General features: G+C 40.2%; 3 protein-coding genes and 1 long non-coding RNA gene across 7 annotated transcripts; 3 read left to right on the top strand and 1 right to left on the bottom strand.

The window, feature by feature from the left end:
* Positions 1-981: 981 nt before the first annotated feature.
* On the top strand, positions 982-6,274 carry LOC115734801. Of its 3 annotated transcripts, none has more exons than XM_030665736.2 (12): positions 982-1,208; positions 1,677-1,948; positions 2,050-2,124; positions 2,208-2,266; positions 2,347-2,482; positions 3,418-3,514; positions 3,599-3,665; positions 4,281-4,379; positions 4,544-4,633; positions 5,451-5,596; positions 5,723-5,824; positions 5,911-6,274. In XM_030665736.2, exons 2-12 carry the CDS (start codon positions 1,696-1,698, stop codon positions 6,059-6,061), a joined length of 1,275 nt encoding a protein of 424 aa, XP_030521596.2. In that variant the 5' UTR covers positions 982-1,208; positions 1,677-1,695; the 3' UTR covers positions 6,062-6,274. The 3 variants fall into 3 exon arrangements, with proteins under 3 accessions (XP_030521596.2, XP_048138379.1, XP_048138380.1); XM_048282422.1 differs by lacking the exon at positions 982-1,208 and adding an exon at positions 1,254-1,291; XM_048282423.1 differs by lacking the exon at positions 982-1,208 and adding an exon at positions 1,254-1,291 and having other exon boundaries at positions 5,914-6,274.
* LOC115731411 (NDR1/HIN1-like protein 6) lies at positions 1,566-17,667 on the bottom strand. Its single transcript, XM_048282424.1, has 3 exons — positions 17,483-17,667; positions 16,340-17,404; positions 1,566-1,608 (listed from the first exon to the last, which is right to left on the bottom strand). The coding sequence occupies exon 2, from the start codon at positions 17,273-17,275 to the stop codon at positions 16,493-16,495; it is 783 nt and encodes a 260-aa protein (XP_048138381.1). The 5' UTR covers positions 17,276-17,404; positions 17,483-17,667; the 3' UTR covers positions 1,566-1,608; positions 16,340-16,492.
* Positions 13,373-14,978, top strand: LOC115734983. The gene is made up of 2 exons (XM_030666025.2): positions 13,373-13,708; positions 14,057-14,978. Exons 1-2 carry the CDS (start codon positions 13,518-13,520, stop codon positions 14,976-14,978), a joined length of 1,113 nt encoding a protein of 370 aa, XP_030521885.2. The 5' UTR covers positions 13,373-13,517.
* Positions 15,040-17,047, top strand: LOC125315940. Of its 2 annotated transcripts, none has more exons than XR_007199261.1 (4): positions 15,040-15,167; positions 15,345-15,606; positions 16,557-16,730; positions 16,904-17,047. It is a non-coding gene; the product is annotated as an uncharacterized LOC125315940 (long non-coding RNA). The 2 variants fall into 2 exon arrangements; XR_007199260.1 differs by having other exon boundaries at positions 16,619-16,730.
* Positions 17,668-17,842: the final 175 nt, after the last annotated feature.

Consider the following 17,842-nt stretch of genomic DNA (forward strand, 5'->3'; position numbering starts at 1 on the left):
TCTTTGCTAGGTTACTGCGAATATTACGTGTTTTGGATTTTCTTTGTGGCCATTATTATAGTCTTTTGGATCAATTATTGTATCATATGCTCAAATTTATAGGCATCCGTGCGTGTTCACGTGGAATGTGGTCTAAAATACGCAAGAAACTGAAAGGTCAAATAGTTGCGAAAATAAAAAATAAACATAACAACGCCGCAAAGGCTGTGTAATTAATGTAAAATTCCGTGGGATCATGAGGGGCGATTTAATTCTAAAACGTTCATAATTAAATATTTGAACATTCCTCGTCATGCGTAGGTTGTATTTTAGTCTAAGACGTGGAAATATAAGATAGAGACAAATATGAGGCCATTGGCAACTGTTGTAAGATATTTAATTATTTGATGAATGCGTGATGTAATATTTAAGTATTTCAATAGTTAATATTAACCATTTTGCCGAATTTATTCTTATCATCTTGATAGAACGTTAATGCAAACAAAGGGAAGATGAATTTAAGGGCGCATTTGTTTTTTTTCGAAAAATGTCATGATAAAGAAGAATGTTTTTCACGAAAATTATTTTAAAAGATTTTTTTTTGTTGGGATAGAAAATCCATATTCTCTATTTTAAGTATAAATATTTTCCTTAACTGCAAATTGATAATAACTTTCAAAAAAAAAAAAAAACAAACAAACTTGCGAACCATTTTTTTTCTCGTATAAGACACAACCTCGGTGAAGTTTTAAACGATGGAGACCGAATTTTTTTCTTTTTCTTCCGGCTCATGGGAGATGTGACTGGTTCTGTTGACTAGGTAAATTTTTTTCTTTTCTTTAGGGTCAAAGACTAGGTAAAATGAAACGAGGAAATAGATCCCTCCATGAATATGACTGTGATGGCAACAGAGGAAAGGGGAATGAAAAGGACGTGAAGAAGATCGAACACTAGAGAGAGCGAGAGAGCTTTAAAAATGGTGGCGGGTGGGTCGTCGCCAGTATGCCATTGGATGACATGGGTCTCTCCTCCCACTGTAGGATGAGAGAAAAAAATATCGCATCCCCTCAACTATCAATCCATTTTTCTATTCCGTCTGTCAACAGTTCGATCGGCGAGTGAAAAAGCTGTTTCCTTTTTTCGAACATTGCGATAGCTTCTTCTTTCGTCGCGACAAGGTGGTTCTTGTTGGGGTTCGTCGCTGTTGGAGCTTTCGGCATTCTTTTGAGGTAGTGATGAAAGAACCGTTTCAAGGCCTTGGCGTGCGTAACCATGGCTTTTGAAATTCGATGTTCGCTGCTTCGGTAAAAAAGTGGCTTTTGTTGTTCGTAGAAATGCCTAGCCATGTAGTTACTTCATCCATCGATGGTTTTCTCGTTCTCTCCGCTTATAGGGTTGCTGCATTTCGTCCTGTTGATCGCGTTGATTAACATTTGATTCTTAGTTGTACGGTGGATTTGCAAAGAAGAAGCTCCGTTCTTTTCTCTTCTAATTGGAAATGGTTCTCGAGTTGATGAACTGAGAGCTTTCTTGCTTTTGAGTTCGTCATGCTTTTGTGTGTGTGTGTGTGTGTGTGTGTGTGTGTGTGTGAGAGAGAGAGAGAGAGAGAGAGAGAGAGAGAGAGAGAGTCTCTCTTCGACATGTTAAACTCAATCTGTTCACAGGTTAAATTTGAATCAGTTGTGTTGTCATTGCAGATTAACCAAGCTTCAAGATATGGGATGCTTGGTGTCAACACCGGAGGATAATGGCGGTAAGAGAAGGACGCCACAAGACATTGGAGAGGTCTCCGTCTACGTTCCGGGTCTCCGGATTCCTAAACCAGTTGATTTTTCTCACTCACTGGGTAGCATTTTATCGAGGAATTTGGTGCAACTCCTGACTGCCCTTAGGACCCGTATAGCCGTGCTGGCCGGTGAAGGAGCCCCTACAGTCAAGAGATTGACGAGAAAAAGAGCCACTCAGCATGGTCTGCCCTGCAACACATTAGCCTTTTTTCCTTTTTTGTCTCTTTCACGTTACAATTGTTTGTGGTCTCAATTTGTCGACCTGCTCATGAACTTCTTACAGGCGGCTCAACTTTGACTGATCTGCAGCAGGCTCTGGAAGATTACTTGCCTGTACTATTGGGATTGGTCAAAGAAGGTAAATGTCAAATAGTTTGGTGTTCTTGGAATGTGCGCAATCGATGAGAATTGCTGATCTTATTGGTAATGTCTATGTCATAGGAAACCATCTGATGCACGAAGTACACTTTGTTTGGGTTAATCAGGAGGATGAAGCTGAGGTCAGGAACTAACTGTGTGTATTCTTGTTTTGGGGTGCCATGATAGGCTATGGTGGATTGATGTGAGCTATAATCTGCAGGAAACCACAATATCTAATGCTTGGTACGAGGTATTGTCAGTTTTGCATATGATGGCAATGGCATTGCTGTTGCAAGCTAACATAATGCTCCTTCCAAAGACATCAGCCGATGGCATTCAGTCAAAAGTCGCAGAAGGTTGGTACTACAAGATTCCGGTATTCACTGAAAATTTGCTTTTGTACGCTTCAATGATTTTCTAGTACATCTGGGTGGATGGAAGAAAATGCAGTGGAGTGTAATTTCCTTGTCTTGTTGTTCTCCTATGGTTCATAAATTATAGTTCTACATCATCAGATCAGTAGGAATTAATCCAGATATTATAGTACATGAATGTTTCTGTCCATTTTAATTTTCCAAAAGGTGGTCGAGTTGCTAAAGATTCTGCACTGTGGCTGTTAAGCCCTTACCAGAACATAAGAAAGGAAGATTTCAGTCTGGTCTCATGCTGCCCTTCATCAGCACCATGAGAAGCAGCTTTTAGTGTGCGTAAATCAAATTACCTAAAAAAGCTTCTGTCATGGCATAGCGACTTCTATGTAGTTATGTTTATCATAGAGAACTACAGACGTATTAGACAGGTTTCATTAGGCTTTTAAACTGCTCTGGGCCCCTGGGGAGCTCCATAGTTGTAGGAGAGTATCCTGGACAAAACATCATCAATAGGTTACAATAAAAGAATGCGGAGACAAGGAGCTAGATCTTGTTTATTTGGACAGGGACACCACTGGAACTTTCTGCATAGGTTAGCTGATTTAGGCACGAGTCATGGGGATTAGCTAATGTGAGAATTAACAACAGAAATGATTTTTAAATTCTGGATGAAAGAAAAAAGATGGAAGCTTCACTAGAGGACAGCTTTTGCACATTCGAAGTCCAATTAAAGTTACAAAAGGACAAATTTAGTTAAGGGATCATACTGATAAAGTAGTCTGATATTGTCTTCTGGCGTTTGATTATTATATTGTCATACAACTGTTAGGATTTTTCTAACAGATCTCTCACTTATCATCTTTTTTCTTTCTTCCTTTCCTGATAGTATGTTTGACCTCCTCCCTATCTCTCTGCCACAGAATGTAGGAGAGCATCTGTTGATGTTTTCCTAAAAGCAGCTGGGTTCTTGGACTATGCAGTTCGGCACGTTCTTCCACAATTCCCTGCTGAACTCAGGTTTGCAGGCAAACATACATTAGTACACAGCTTCATGGGCAGTGAATGTGTTCTAATTATGCTGATGGTTCTTTTGCATCTTAGGAGAGAGTTACCTGTAGACCTTCAAGAGGGAGTTCTTCAAGCACTTTGCCTCCAAGCACTGGGGCAGGTATTCCATTTATCTTTCTGAGAAGATGTAGTTTGTGATACAAGTTGCTAATGCTTAATAACTTTAGATCAACGCTCATCATTGAAGTATTTTTCTACTTCAGAAAACCTGCATTGACATAAATTTCTGAACTTATTGTAAAGGAGAATAGTGTTAAGGGTAATGTCTGGCAGTTTAGATAGAGATTCAGTGATCTGTATATCATTCGCAGGGGCTAAAACCCTTCGAAACCTGATAGCAGTTTAGATAGAGATTCAGTGATCTACATATCATTCGCTGGGGCTAAAACCCTTCGAAACCTGATAGCAGTTTGAGTGCTTTATGCGAGATTTCTATAACAACTGTATGTGAACTCAAAGATTTAGTGAAGTCGTGGACTAGGAATTGGAGGATATTCCTATAACAAATGTATATGAACTCAAATATTTGTGTGTGGTGAGAAATCTAGTACAGTGCTTGTTCAGACGATCCCTTTCGCCCTGTTTGAAGTGCTCTGGCATACTAAAGATATCTCTTCCTTAGGTATTAACGGCCTAATTATTTTTTCCACTCGTTTTTTAACGAGTGCTATTTCACTCTAAGTTATTGGAGAATGTTTTGCAAGGACTGATTTAGGCTGCTGATATTCAACTTGGGATGGCTATAGACAGCTCCAAAGCTACTCTGGCGGTGAAGCGTAGGCTCGCCTGCGAGATGGTAAAATACTGGCAGCAGGTAAGATCTGCCAACTTTGAACCAATTGCTTAGAGCCCTGATAGAATCTTGAAATAAGGTTTGCTCCATCTTTTGTCTTCTTCTTGATATGATTGTGTTCTTTGATTTGGGCGCTGGTGTCTGACTTATGAATGGGCTGCTCAATGCTCTTTTTTGCTTTAAAGGCTCAAGAGCATCTTGTGAACTTTCCATTAATGAATGGCTGGGGAGAAAAGCACCGTCAATATGTTAAATGGAAGTACGTTGAAGCAAAGGTATTGGCATGATTTCTCCTGCTTAGCTCTTTTATCCCTTTGCTTGATATGTTGTGCATATGCATCACTTTCAGGACGAAAGCGATCCTTATCATGCCAAATCTTTGGCGTATTAGTCTAGGTTTAATCATTTGAGTGTTCAACATCTGACAGCATGAACATTCTGGGTTTTTCGTGGACTGCTACTGTTCCACAGTATCTTTCATATGCATTCCATAATCCCTGCCTCCACTCCAAGCTATGTTCATCACCTTGAAAGCCAAACTTTACGGACAATAATATCAGTTTGAAACTGTTATTCTTATTTGGAGAGGCTACCTATATGCTATACCACACAAATGGACAAACTTGCTCATTTGACCGGAGGTCTCATCAAGAGGCACCAGAGGGAAAATGCTCTATCATATGAACTGTAGTTGGTTCTCAGCATTCGTTATCATATGGACCTTCAAACAAAGGTTATCAAGCCACTGGTTCGAAAATCACTATTCCATTGCCTTTTCGCAAAACCAAAGAAAATAGCTCCCTATTCAACATGTAAACTTGGGTTTAGTGCTTCATGTCGGTAATTGACTAGGCATGAAACAAGGTGATTGTTAGTTGATCCCATTATCGTCTATAGGAGATACTAAGTTAGCATACCAAACCAGAGACTAACTAGTTTATTTGGGGACATCTAGGAAGAGAGAAACTCAGGTCGAAATAAGCGGATAAAACCCAACATGACAGGTTGCACATTCTTGCGTGTCTAGGGGACATCACATCTCATATTGTTCCGTCTATAATAATCTTCTCAATGCCAACATATTTCCGCCAGGCCGCAGCGTATTATTTCCATGGTCTGATACTCAATGAGGGGAAGTCCCATGGAATGGCAGCAGCTGCTTTGCAGGTAGCGGTTGAGTCTCTCGAAGAAAGTAAGAAGCTCTCTGAGGCATTCGACGCAACACCTCCTCTGTCAAGGTGACAAATTGAAAATTTTCCTGTCCGCTGCTTTCTGTTAGCTTTCTTGTTTTCTCAGCGAGCAACCGGAATTAGTTTGTTATCTCTAGTTGGAGAACAGGACCTAACAACATTCTCTTGCTTCAGAAACCCACCGCTTTGGGGAGCCACAAAGTATATCTCCGAGAAAATTCCGAAAGATGCTTCCGTCAAAGTGCGGATAAACAGAGACTTGTACTCCCAAGATAAGTAAGTCCTCCTCCTCTGCCTACAGAAAACGTGAAAGAATCTCGACATGAGCAAACCGATCGATCACCTGCGTTACTGTCGTGTAGCAGGACCGCAGAGGGCGCACCGACCCTGCCCGATTTTGCTTTGGCCTTAAAACCCGATGAATACCAACTCCCTTCAGTGCATAGCTGTTGGAATGAGGAGAAGACAGGCAGAAGCAGGCTGGAGGCCAACCAGCCAAAGGGCACAAGATGAAGTGTTGCATAAAAGACAGCTGCGGAACTCGGATACAGGGAATATACAGAAGCGAAGTGGATCATCCGAGAAGTTCACTCGGATCCAATGACGGGAAATTTTTCTCGATTTAAGTTTTGGTTTTCCTGTATGTTTTTGGCTCCGTTTTCATTACGGTCACGGCCAGCTCAAGAAAGAGAGAGGCCTTTGAAACTGTACAAGTATCTGTGCGAGTGTAATTTCTATGACAACCAAGCAATGTTTGTCTTCCTGTCAAAGTTCAAGCGAGTGGAGAATTTAGCCTGTGTATTATTGATTGTGAAACGGATCAGAGAATTGTGAATGAATGTGAAGAACGGACTAAGTTGCATATGCATATATATGATAGGTAGGCCGTTGCAGAATGTAGAGTTGGATTATGTTGTATGATCAGCATCTTTCTTTGGATCAATCATTTTATTTTTCGTGTATTAATGTATCGTAATGAAAATGTATGCTGAATATCCACTTTTTGTCACTTTTTTTTCTTTTGTCACAGCCACTTTTTGTTACTTGACCTTTTGATTATTGATACATTTTTTTTTGTTCTAATTGTGTTTTTAATCCTTAAATTATATCATTAATCGTACTAATGTTTTCGCCAATTTTTTTTTACTTTTTCTCTATGTTGTTAGTGTCATTAACATTTACTTTTGCTGATATTAATATTATAGTTAGATTTTGATTTTCTCTATTTTCTTCATTCTTTCACTCTTCTCTTGTAAATCAATAATAAAAGAGAGATTTCTTTCAAAGAAATAAAATGAAAATAAAAATTATCTTTAAAATTTGGTAAAATTCCAAACAAGGGCATAAAGTAGACTTTATTTGAAATAATGGTATAATGGTGTGAAGTGGCCATACCAACCTCGAAGAATGGCCTGACTGTTGAAAAGCAAATAAAGAACATAAAAAACACACGATTTAACGAGGTTTGGTAATATGCCTACGTCCTTGGTCAAACACTTCATCCTCTCTCTTTTTGTTTTCTTCTTCGTTATTTCATCAAGTATGTACAAACCCATAGATATACAATTAGACGGACATATTCTACAAATCAAGTCTTCACAAAATAGAAAAGAGAATCCTCTACAAATCGGGAAGAAAAATCAAATCTCCTACAAATTAGGGAATTACAGCTCATACCAACACTCCCCCTTAAATTGGCACGTAGATATCTCGCATGCCCAACTTATCTAGTGAGCTATAGAACGCCCTACTTGAAACATTATTCATTAAGATATCTGCTAATTGGTCTTTGAATTTCATGAATGGAAACGGAATCACCTTGGAATCCAAGTTCTACTTAATGAAGTGACGATCCACCTTAATTTGTTTGGTGCGATCATGTTGGACAGAATTATGAGAGATATCGATAGCTGCTTTGTTATCACAAAACAACTCCATTTCGGACATATGAACAAAATCGAGTTCTGTCATAAGTTTTTGAAGCCATAGGAGTTCACACAATCCCTTAGCCATTCCTCTAAACTCTGCCTCTACACTTGAAAGAGCTACTAATTTTTGTTTTTTTGCTCCACTATGTAATTAAATTCCCTCCCACGAAGGTAAAGTAACTCGAAGTTGATCTTCCGTCTGATACACTTTCCAGCCCAGTCTACATTAGTAAAACCTTCGATCTTAAAATGCCCACTCTTTTGAAACTCAAGCCCTCTCCTCGGAGCTCTCTTTAAATATCGAAGGATTCTCATTACACTATCCATATGGTCTTCACTGGGAGCATGCATAAATTGACTTACAACACTCACTGTATAGGTAATATGAGGATGTATATGCAACAAATAAATCAGTTTTCCAACTAACCTTTGATATCTTTCTTTATTTATAGGCACCTAATCAGAATACTCTCCAAGTCTATGATTCTGAGCAATCGGTGTGTCTGCAAATTTGCAATCTAGCATTCCCAATTCAGCTAACAAATCCAAAATATACTTTATCTGAGATAGAAAAATACCTCTCTTAGACCTTGCTACTTCAATCCCCAAGAAGTACTTATGTCTACCAAGATTTTTAATCTCAAACTCCGTTAAGAGCTTTTGCTGTAATTTCACGATTTCGTCCCGATCATCTCTTGTAATAATCATATCATCTACATAAATAATCAGCACAGTTATTTTACCTCGATTTTGCCTCAAGAATAGGGTGTGATCAGAATCGCTCCGAACATACCCATACCTTTTCATAACCATACCGAACTGTCCAAACCAAGCTTGAGGAGACTGTTTCAATCTGCATGATGATTGCTCCAACTTACAAACCAGTCCTGTTTGTGAAGAAGAACTATAACCTGGTGATATATATATATGCTCTTCAAGGTCACCATGGAGAAAAACGTTCTTGACATCAAGCTGGTGTAATGGCCAATCTACATTAGCTGTAAGAGACAATAACACTCGTATGGTATTTAGTTTCGCAACGGGTGAAAAAGTTTCTTGAAAATCCACCCCATATGTTTGTTTATCCTTTTGCTACCAACCTCACCTTATACTTTTCAATGGACCCATCTACTTTATACTTGACCGAGAACACCCATTTGTATCCCACTTGTTTTCTTTTCTTGGGCAATTCCACCAGCTTCCAAGTATTGTTTTTTTTTTCGCAATACCTCCATCTCTTCCTTCATAGCTTGAACTCACTTAGGATCTTTCAAAGCATCATGTAATCTTCTTGGAATATAAACCGATGATACATTCGAAACAAATGCCCCGAATGCCTCAGAAAATTTGTCAACTGAAACATAGTTAGTGATCGGATAGGCAGACTTTTCTTTCCCTCCAATATCTGGTGAGTATCGATTCGGTGGCTTTTCTCGATTGTGCCTGGCAGGTAATTTATATCCCACGGAAATACTATAATCATAATGTAAATAAGTAGTAGGAGAAGTCACATCAGGAATTTTCTTAGGAGTTGGGTCGGGCACTGAAGAAGATAGGGGTAGCTGTGCTGGAAGGGCTAGTTGATCTTGCAAACTCGGCTCCTCGAGAATCTAAACTCCCTTAGAAGAAATTTGTTCTGAAATTTTCGAAACACCTTGCCCACATTGCGGGACTTCTTGCTCAACATCCTTCGACAAATTTCGGCTTAGTTTTACCCTAACTGCCGGTGACAATGCCGACACTTCACCATTTGTACTCCCCCTTAAGCGATAATAACACTACTAGTCTCCCACTAATTTTTCTTTTCTGTCCGTATCTCCCCCTAGAAAGAAGAAATGGTATCCCGAAAGAAAGATTCTATTTCAAAGAATGTCGTATCCATTGTAACATATGTCTTCTTAGTAGATAAATTATAGCGCCGATACCCTTTCTGATGTGAACCATAGCCTAAAAACACACATTGCACAGCACACGGTTCAAGTTTTGTGTATTGTGTTTTGGGAATGTGAACAAAAGTGACACAGCCGGACACCTTGGGGAAAATAGTAAGAACTAATGGTAAGTGGACATGTGAAGAGAGAGCCTCCAATAGTATCTGAAATTTTAATACCTTTGATGGTATTCTATTAATAAGGTGAACTGCTGTAGTCACCGCATTATCCCAAAAACGGTGAGGGACATTATTGTCAAAAAACAAAGAACGAGCTGTCTCAAGGATATGCGTATTCTTTCTTTCTTCTATCCCATTTGGTTGGGGCGTTATTGAGCATGACGTTTCATGGAGCAAGCCAAGCTGGAGAAAATAATCTTTGACATGCTGATTAATGTACTCACCACTATCTGGGCCGTCCCACCAAATTGAGTTTGCACCACAATATGAAAAATTTTGAACACATTGGCAACTTCATCCTTAGTCTTTATCGGATATAACCATGTCATTCTAGTGCAATCATCAACGAAGAGAACGAACCATCGACTACTTGACATAGAAGTAATAGGAGAAGCACCCCACACATCGCAATGAATCAAAGAGTAAGGAATTATACTTTTATTTAAACTAATGGGAAAATATATCCGGTGGCTTTTTACCAAAATGCAAGTCTGACAATCAAACTGATAATCATTCAAACATAAAAGTGACTCACAAAATAGCTTCTTCATGTAATGAAACAATGGATGCCCCAATCGCTTATGCCAGAGCCATATCTGTATTTCCCGACTTGTTGACGACTCTCGAACCCGATTGACATTCCGGAATTGAAGTCATCCATGTAATACAATCCCTATTCTTAGTACCACACCTAATGATCTCCTTCGTGAGGATATCCTGAAATAGATAGAAGTGCGGATACATTAACACAACACAATTTAATTCTTCTGCAACCTGCCCAACCGAAATCAGTTCATAGATAGTGATGGGACAAGAAGTGTATTTGGCAGAGAGAGGGAATGGGAAATATTAATAGCTCTAGCTCCATTCATCGGATACGACACTTCGTTAACATTCGAGATACTATGGCGTTGAGGTTCTGTAATACTAGCAAATTCATCCGTAATAAAAAGTCATGTGGTCAATAGCCCTAGAATCGATAACCCACTAACTACAATCATTCTATAGAGAGGCAAATAAAGCAAAATCATAATTACCTTCATCATCTGTGGGTATCTTACTTTGTGGTTCGAGCTGCGGCACTAGTGACAACCGAGGCTCTTCCACAACTAGAGACACTTTCTCTTTGCCACTGTTCTCTTCTCCCTCTATTTGCTTTCGAGCTTGGAGCTCTTTTCACCAATCGGGATACCCATGCAACTTAAAGCACGTCTCTCGAGTGTGTTTGGTATTCCCACAATGAGAGCATCCACCATTTGGAGGAGTTCTCTATTTTAAGGCTGTATTGGTTGTTCACCTCCTGGTTTAGCCATTTATAAATTCAGCTCTTGAGCTTTTCTTAGGCTAGGCTTGTCTCCTTGCGATATCATCGCCACATAACTAAGGGTAGTATTCTCACTACTCAACATCACTGTCCGTCGCATATCCCGCTCGCGAACCCGAGCATAGGCCTGCTCAACTATTGGGAGTGGCTGCATCCGTAGCACATCAGCTCGTATCTTATCTAAGCGATCATCTAAACCATAGAGGAAAATGTACACATGATCCTCCCGAATGGTTGAATTATATCTCGCAATATCATCCGGGCATACCATCAGGTTTGGGCAGTGGAAATCGATCTCTCTCCACGACCCTTGAAGGCCGTTATAGTAGGCTTCAATAAGTCCTTTAGACTATCTCATCCAGGTCATGCGCTTCTTCAAATCATAAACCCAAGAAGCATCAGTCCCATAAAAAAAGTAGTAGCCACAGCAACCCAAATTGCTTTCGGAGTTAGGAAGCAAATAAAGTTACCGATTAAAGCTGGGTCCATGGAGTTTATTAGCTATCCTTTTATAGTTGAGTCTTGAGTTTTTCACTTCCGAAATTGAGGGTTTATAGGTAGAGGCTGAGGGAGGTCTCTACTACGTATCCCAACCTGCCTTTGCTTGTTACATACATCTCAACAACCCGAGACCATAAGCCATAATCGGTTCCATCCAACTTAATTGCAATATATGATGAAGATAAATCATTCGGCAGTATCGATGTCGGTGGAGTTTGGTTCTGAGTCAGAAGCCGAGTCAATTTGGTTGTCGGATTCTTCAAAAAAGTTTATGTGGTTGAATTCCCCCTTGATTTTGGTGGGGAATCACTGTAGGATTCTCATCCGCCATGGGTCCGACGTCGATCGTGGGAACAAGGCAAAAGACAACGTTGGGCGGCCAATGCGAGACGAAGGCATAATGAAGAAGCCGATCGTGGGAGTGCCGTAATCGGGGATTGACGTATAGTACTCACTAGGGGTGATCGGTTCCCGATCCGGTTCTCCTCAAGAACGGGGAATCGGACCGATGGTCCCAATTTCCATTTTTTCGAACTAGGGATCGGACCGGAAACCCCGAGAACAAGGAAGAGGTCCGGTACGGTTCTCGATAGGTCCCAAGGAACCAATAACACGACAAATTTCTGCGCATCTATTAGATTTCATGACCATTCTCTACACATCTGCTTCTTTGAAAGATATTTAGTGGCCAAAAATCTTTCCAGCCAAACAAAGCAGTCCAATAACTGTTCAGCTGCACAAACAGACAACTATCTTGTTAGTCATCAGCCAAGAAAAGCAACATGAGCATCTTATAAGCTATGGAAGCCGACAAACAATTATAACACTCATGTAGCAACAAAACAATTCTTTCTTGGTACAATGTCATATATATATTTTAAATTGATTTGGTTCGGTCCTATGTCCCTAGAACCCGAAACCGGACCGCCTGGATACCGGTTCCAGTATTAAGAATCGGAAACCGGACCGGACCCATCTAGAATCTAGAACCGGACCATCGGTCTAGTCTAGTCTAGGTCGTTTACGGTTGAGGCGGTCCGATTTGCTCACCCCTAATACTCACGGGAAGCAAACTGCTTTGTTACTATGTTGAAAAGCAAATAAAAAACATAAAAAACACATGATTTAACGAGGTTCGGCAATATGCCTACATCCTTGGTTAAATACTGCACCCTATCTTTTTTTCTTTTCTTCTTCATTATTTCAGCAAGTATGTACATATCCATAGATATACAATTAGACGGATTTCTTACGCAAGTCAAGTCTCTACAAAATAGGAAAGAGAATCCTCTACAAATCGGGAAGAAAAATCAAATCTCCTATAAATTAGAGAATTACAGCTTACGCCAACACCGATCTCGCCGGCCGAAGAGTGAGGTTAGGTGAGGCCGAGAGCGGCTCTTGCTTGATGCCTGCCGTGGCCGATGGGGAAAAGAGGCAAAAAGAAAAATAAAAAGACAAGAAAGGAAAAGAAAATGATAGAAAAGAAATGAAAAGGAAAAAAAACATAAAAGTAAAAAAATACTTAGAATTTAGTATTGACCAAAATATCCTTTCTCCGACAATCAGAATAGTCAAATGCTCGTCGACGGGCCAAAATCTATTAAGACCCTTATTTGAAATTTTCCGTTTTATCGTGCATCGCACTTACTATGCTCATGGAAAATATAATCCGAGCGTTAACTCCATAACAAAATCAATGATAAGGAGATCATACGTAATAGTCCAAATTTGAGTGTTAAATTTGCGGACTTTCGTATGGTTCCTCTAAGTTAAAAAAAATTTTTGTTTGTAAAATTTTCCTAAATATATCACCTGTATAGATTTTTTAAAAAAATGAATGAACGATTATTTTTATATATATATATATATATATATATATATATATATTCATTTCACTAATTTAAGTCAGGATCATATTAAGAACTAATTAATCACGTAGTTACCCCCGAATCCCGATCCATTCGGCAGGTCGTTTGAAGTCATTGCGAGTGATCGGAGGATTCATCTTCATCACCCACCGGAGCAACCGCACGATCCACACTCCCAGTCATTCTCGATTCTCTTCCCGCCATTCCTTGTCCCGGTCGAGCAAGAAGAGCAGGTATGGCGCAGAAGACTAATCCCTTGGAAGACGCGAAGAGGAGGTGCGTCTGCCTCGTCGACGCGATCGAGCGATTGCCTCCTCCCTCGATCACCGATTCCTGCAAGCGCACGCTCCTCAAGCTGGCCGAGTCCGAGCTCTCTTTCCTCTCTCGACGCGCTTCTTCTTCTTCTTCTTCGGATTCGCCTCTCAGGTCAGTCTCCCTGTGTCCTTCGTAGGTCATGGTAGTCTTCGCGATTGGACCGTTGGCGCTCTCAATCTCTGTGCAATAGGGCTAAGTCGCCCATGCCCGTGCTTTTTCGCCGAGGCTTACAATTCGATCGTTGCTATACTTGATCGTTGATTTGCCTGTAGAGTTCAAGTTGTATCTTGTTGAGTGCCTCTACTGAGCGGAGGTCGAAGAAACAGAATGAACTCTGTTTTTTCTTTGTCGAGTTCTTTTTTAGTGTTTCCCTCGGTTGACTTGTAGAAGTAAAACTTTGTTTTGGTTGAGAAAAATCTCGGTATAGTTTTGCAATCTTCTGAGTAATATGTCTGGCAGTGTTAATATTGGACACCTTGAAGCTGTTGTTCACATTCTCCGGCATCTTTCGGTTGCGGGAGTTTCACGTGTTTGCAAGCCTATCCCTCTGTCGCCTGCAAGCGGGAAGGTGCGAAGAACTGATTCCGGTTCGAAGTTTGCCCATGTTGATATCGTGTGCACGCTGAAAGGAAACCCGGTTTGGGTTGTTGTATCCGATAGGAACCCAAACTATGTAATCTGGCACAATGGCCATAAAGGCAAGGGATTGAGATTGAGAATTCAGCAAGTTGTTGCTGCTGCTCAGTTCTCACCGACGCTGAAGCCTTCGTCAATTATTCTTTTCTTTTCACGCGGTGTGACCGACTCCATTCTCAAGAAGATTGTCGACGAATTTCGGGCCGTTAAGTATAAAATGGAAGCTGACTTCCCCCTTTCCATTGTTGCTTTTTTGGAGGAAATGGAAGGTGAGTGGATAAATATAGTTGCAAGGTCTTACCAAGAATCAGTTGCACTAGAAATAAAGGTGGATAATTTTGAGAAACCAGCTCGAGATCCAGAATGGGGAGCTGGAGAATCAATTCTGGGTGCTGCGGAGGCAGAGAATCCAGATGGAAATGTGAACCTGAATTATCCTACTACCTTTGACACTCTAATTTCTGGCTTGAGTCCTCCCATGAAAGGAAAAGATATGGCTTCTGCTAAAACAAGAGAGGTACTACATGGAGGTGACCTCATTAATTTTGATACTACAGCTTTAATTGCTCTTGTATCAGACATTAGTAATGGTGGTGCGGAGGAACTTTTGAATGTGGCAGAAACTGAGTTGAGGCAGCAGTTCAAAGGGAACTTGCCTTTTGTGATTGGACAGGTACATCAATTTTACCGTGTGAACCCATTGGTTTCTCCTTTGTCTCCTAAGTGTTATGTTCAGCATCAGTAATGTCATCTTTGACAATTTCCAGGCAAACTCTGAGCTTCGGAAACCAATCCTTCCGGACCTGGGAGCAATAGTTTGGGGAAAGAATGGCATGATATGTGAAAGTGTTCTTTCAGAGTTCAAAGAGTTAGTAGCAATGTATGGAGGGACCAAGGAGAAGCGAAGAGCAGATCAGATGCTAAAATGGCTTATGTAAGTTGGTACCTTGTTCACTTTCAGGAAAAGAGGAGGGTGTTAGCAAAATCAATCTTCTATATTTTCTAGTCATCATGTTTGCTCTACAGTTACCGAATCATTCTAGTCTTATACTTATAAACGAAATCTTGATCAAAGGCAATTCACTGAGCTAACGAGTTAGATTTGCAACAGTGTTGTTTCGGATAACCCTTCAGATCGCATGATCGGCCTTCCGACCACCAGAAAGCTTGCTGAAAAAAACAAGGTCATTTTTGGCACTGGAGATTACTGGCATGTGCCGAGCTTAACCGCAAATATGGCTTTTGTTAGAGCAGTTTCTCAGACCGGGATGTCTCTCCATACGATCGAGCATAGACCACGTGCTTTGATTGGAAATTAGGTACTAATTTTTTTCTGGAAGTGGCTTGACATGTGTTTGTGAGTGGACTTCAAGGTAATATGTGCAACTTGACTTGTATATAGATTACCTTACCTGCAGAGTGATGTGTTACTTTTCTGTTGAACATATTTTCAACTATTACTTCTGTGTTAAATGCCTTCAGAAAAACCTGCCTCGACCCCACCTCTGTTAGCCTGATTTAGTTTCCTAAAAGTGTAAGCACACTGCCTACTTAACCATTTGAAGTCCTGGAATTTAAAACTTCATTTTGTGGAAGATGGATCTAGCATATTAATTAAAATATTGTCGCTTCATTGTTTCTAATAGCGTAACACAAAATCTTAGTAGAGTTGCAGAATTTAGTTTGGAAAAAGAAGGTTAGTAAATATTAGATTAATCAATTTTTGACCTACAATTCGATGCTGATGTATTATGAAGATTACCAAAAAATTCTGGGCGGCCAGTTTACTCAAATTGGGAGAATGTGTCAATGCAAGAAGTGTGGGACTTTCTCTCTCTGTTCCTGTGAGATCGCAATACGTTGGATACATTTCCTATGTACCTCATTATTTGCACTATAAAAATACCCAATTTTCAGATTCTTGGATTGTTATGATAGAATTGAGTTTCCTTTGAGGTGAATGCCCAAAATTGATGGCATTTGTACTTCCCTTTTTCTTTTTAGCGACAAACATATAAATTCTTGTGATTGTAATGTCATTCATCTGAGGATTGATTCATGTGCATCATTTAAAATGGTTGGAAGGCAGTTCCTGATGAACAGCACGAGGAAATTCATAAAAGGAATGTGTATAGGTCATCTGACAAATCATAGTTTCCAACAATCTGTAAATGAATCTTCTCTGTCTAGAGAATATTGAAATTGAGTCTACAGAAGAAACTGAAAAAAATAAGAAGCAACTCATGACAATTAAACAATTTAAAGCTTTATCCCAAACCTACACTTGCTTGCTTTGATGCTGATCAAGCTATTGGTACTCAAGCTGTCCACCACCAGGGAACATCGGCCCAAGATTCTAACCTTCCTCAACTTCATTGTGCCTAGTTCGACTGACACCGGTGCATCAACTTTTAGATCGAGAGGGATTTGTCCTGTTTGCTGTTGCTGCTGCAGTGCTTTCATTATGGTGCTCCCAGACTCGCTTTGGCCAGTCAAGGTAATGTCGAGTCTCGTTGTGTTCTGGTGACCTTGGTAGAATCTTGGCAATGATCCTTCACATAGCTTATCATTTGTATACCACACGCTTAATCTGCCACCCTTCTCATAATAGATTCCAATCTTTTTGTTTGGATTGGTGGCCGTAATCTTCACGTCAAATTGTGCATACAGGGTCAGGTCGAAGTTGAGCCTCAAAGCACTTATTTGAAGGCGGTCAACAGAATACTGTGGAATTTTGGGTTGGAAGACAAAGTAAATAACTGCGGCAACTATTCCAATGAGGATCAGTATGAGAAGGAGGAGGCTAATGATCCCGCACAAGATCCTGCAGCAACAGCCTTTTCGTTTCCTTGGCTTTGGGGGAATCATGGGTCTGCCACCTTGCAACGGAGAAGCTCGATGGACTTGGGTTCCTTTTTCTGAAACAGAAGAGCACGGTGGCACTAAAGGTGCCGTGGTGCTTGTTGCAACCCGTACCACCGGATGAATTCTCTGATTATCTGCCATTGCTTCTGGAACAGTGAACTTAAGCTGACGATGCATTCTGAAATTCCTGCCAAGTGCATGAGCACCTTTGGTACCTAGACAAGTTTCTTGATGAGCTGAGTTGGTTGATTTGTTCTTCAGAGTGGATATAGGATCACAATTCTCCAGGTCCTCCAACTTCCCCACCTACTAACACATAAAAAAACAAGGGCAAGTTTGCGTGGGGTGGTTCATCTAACAATCGTTTCATTTGGTTGTGTGCACAAACTGAAGTAAGATGTCCCGCTGGAGTTTCTAATCATAAAAAATTCTTGCTGTCGACCTACTTTTGGTTTTGGCACTTGGACACTGTCTTGGGATCGTGCCATGTGGCTCTATTCAATTATTTCAAACAACATTTTGTACGATATGCGTTCGGCACTTCATGGTGAGGATTTCTATTAGATTTTGAATTTGACAAAAAAATTTTGGTTTCTGGAAATGACTCTGTGTTATTCTTTGGGCCCAATACCCAAGAACTTTCGATTTTAACATTTGTGATAACTATATTCAATTTTTTTATCTCATAAAAAATCTCTAATTTTTACTCTTGTATCAAATTTTATCTCAAATTTTTAATTTTTG

This window comes from Rhodamnia argentea, chromosome 7 (genome assembly GCF_020921035.1).
Source record: "Rhodamnia argentea isolate NSW1041297 chromosome 7, ASM2092103v1, whole genome shotgun sequence".
NCBI classification, from domain to species: domain Eukaryota; kingdom Viridiplantae; phylum Streptophyta; class Magnoliopsida; order Myrtales; family Myrtaceae; genus Rhodamnia; species Rhodamnia argentea.

Excerpts from the sequence above, each read along its gene's own strand:
- LOC115734801 (XM_048282422.1), top strand. The coding sequence starts at position 1,269 with ATGTTCGCTGCTTCGGTAAAAAA. Across the intron at positions 2,125-2,207 it reads ATTGGGATTGGTCAAAGAAG|GAAACCATCTGATGCACGAA; the intron begins GTAAATGTCAAA and ends TCTATGTCATAG. Across the intron at positions 2,267-2,346 it reads ATCAGGAGGATGAAGCTGAG|GAAACCACAATATCTAATGC; the intron begins GTCAGGAACTAA and ends TATAATCTGCAG.
- LOC115734983 (XM_030666025.2), top strand. The coding sequence starts at position 13,518 with ATGGCGCAGAAGACTAATCCCTTGGAAGACGCGAAGAGGAGGTGCGTC. Across the intron at positions 13,709-14,056 it reads TCTTCGGATTCGCCTCTCAG|TGTTAATATTGGACACCTTG; the intron begins GTCAGTCTCCCT and ends TATGTCTGGCAG.
- LOC115731411 (XM_048282424.1), bottom strand. The coding sequence starts at position 17,275 with ATGCATCGTCAGCTTAAGTTCACTGTTCCAGAAGCAATGGCAGATAAT.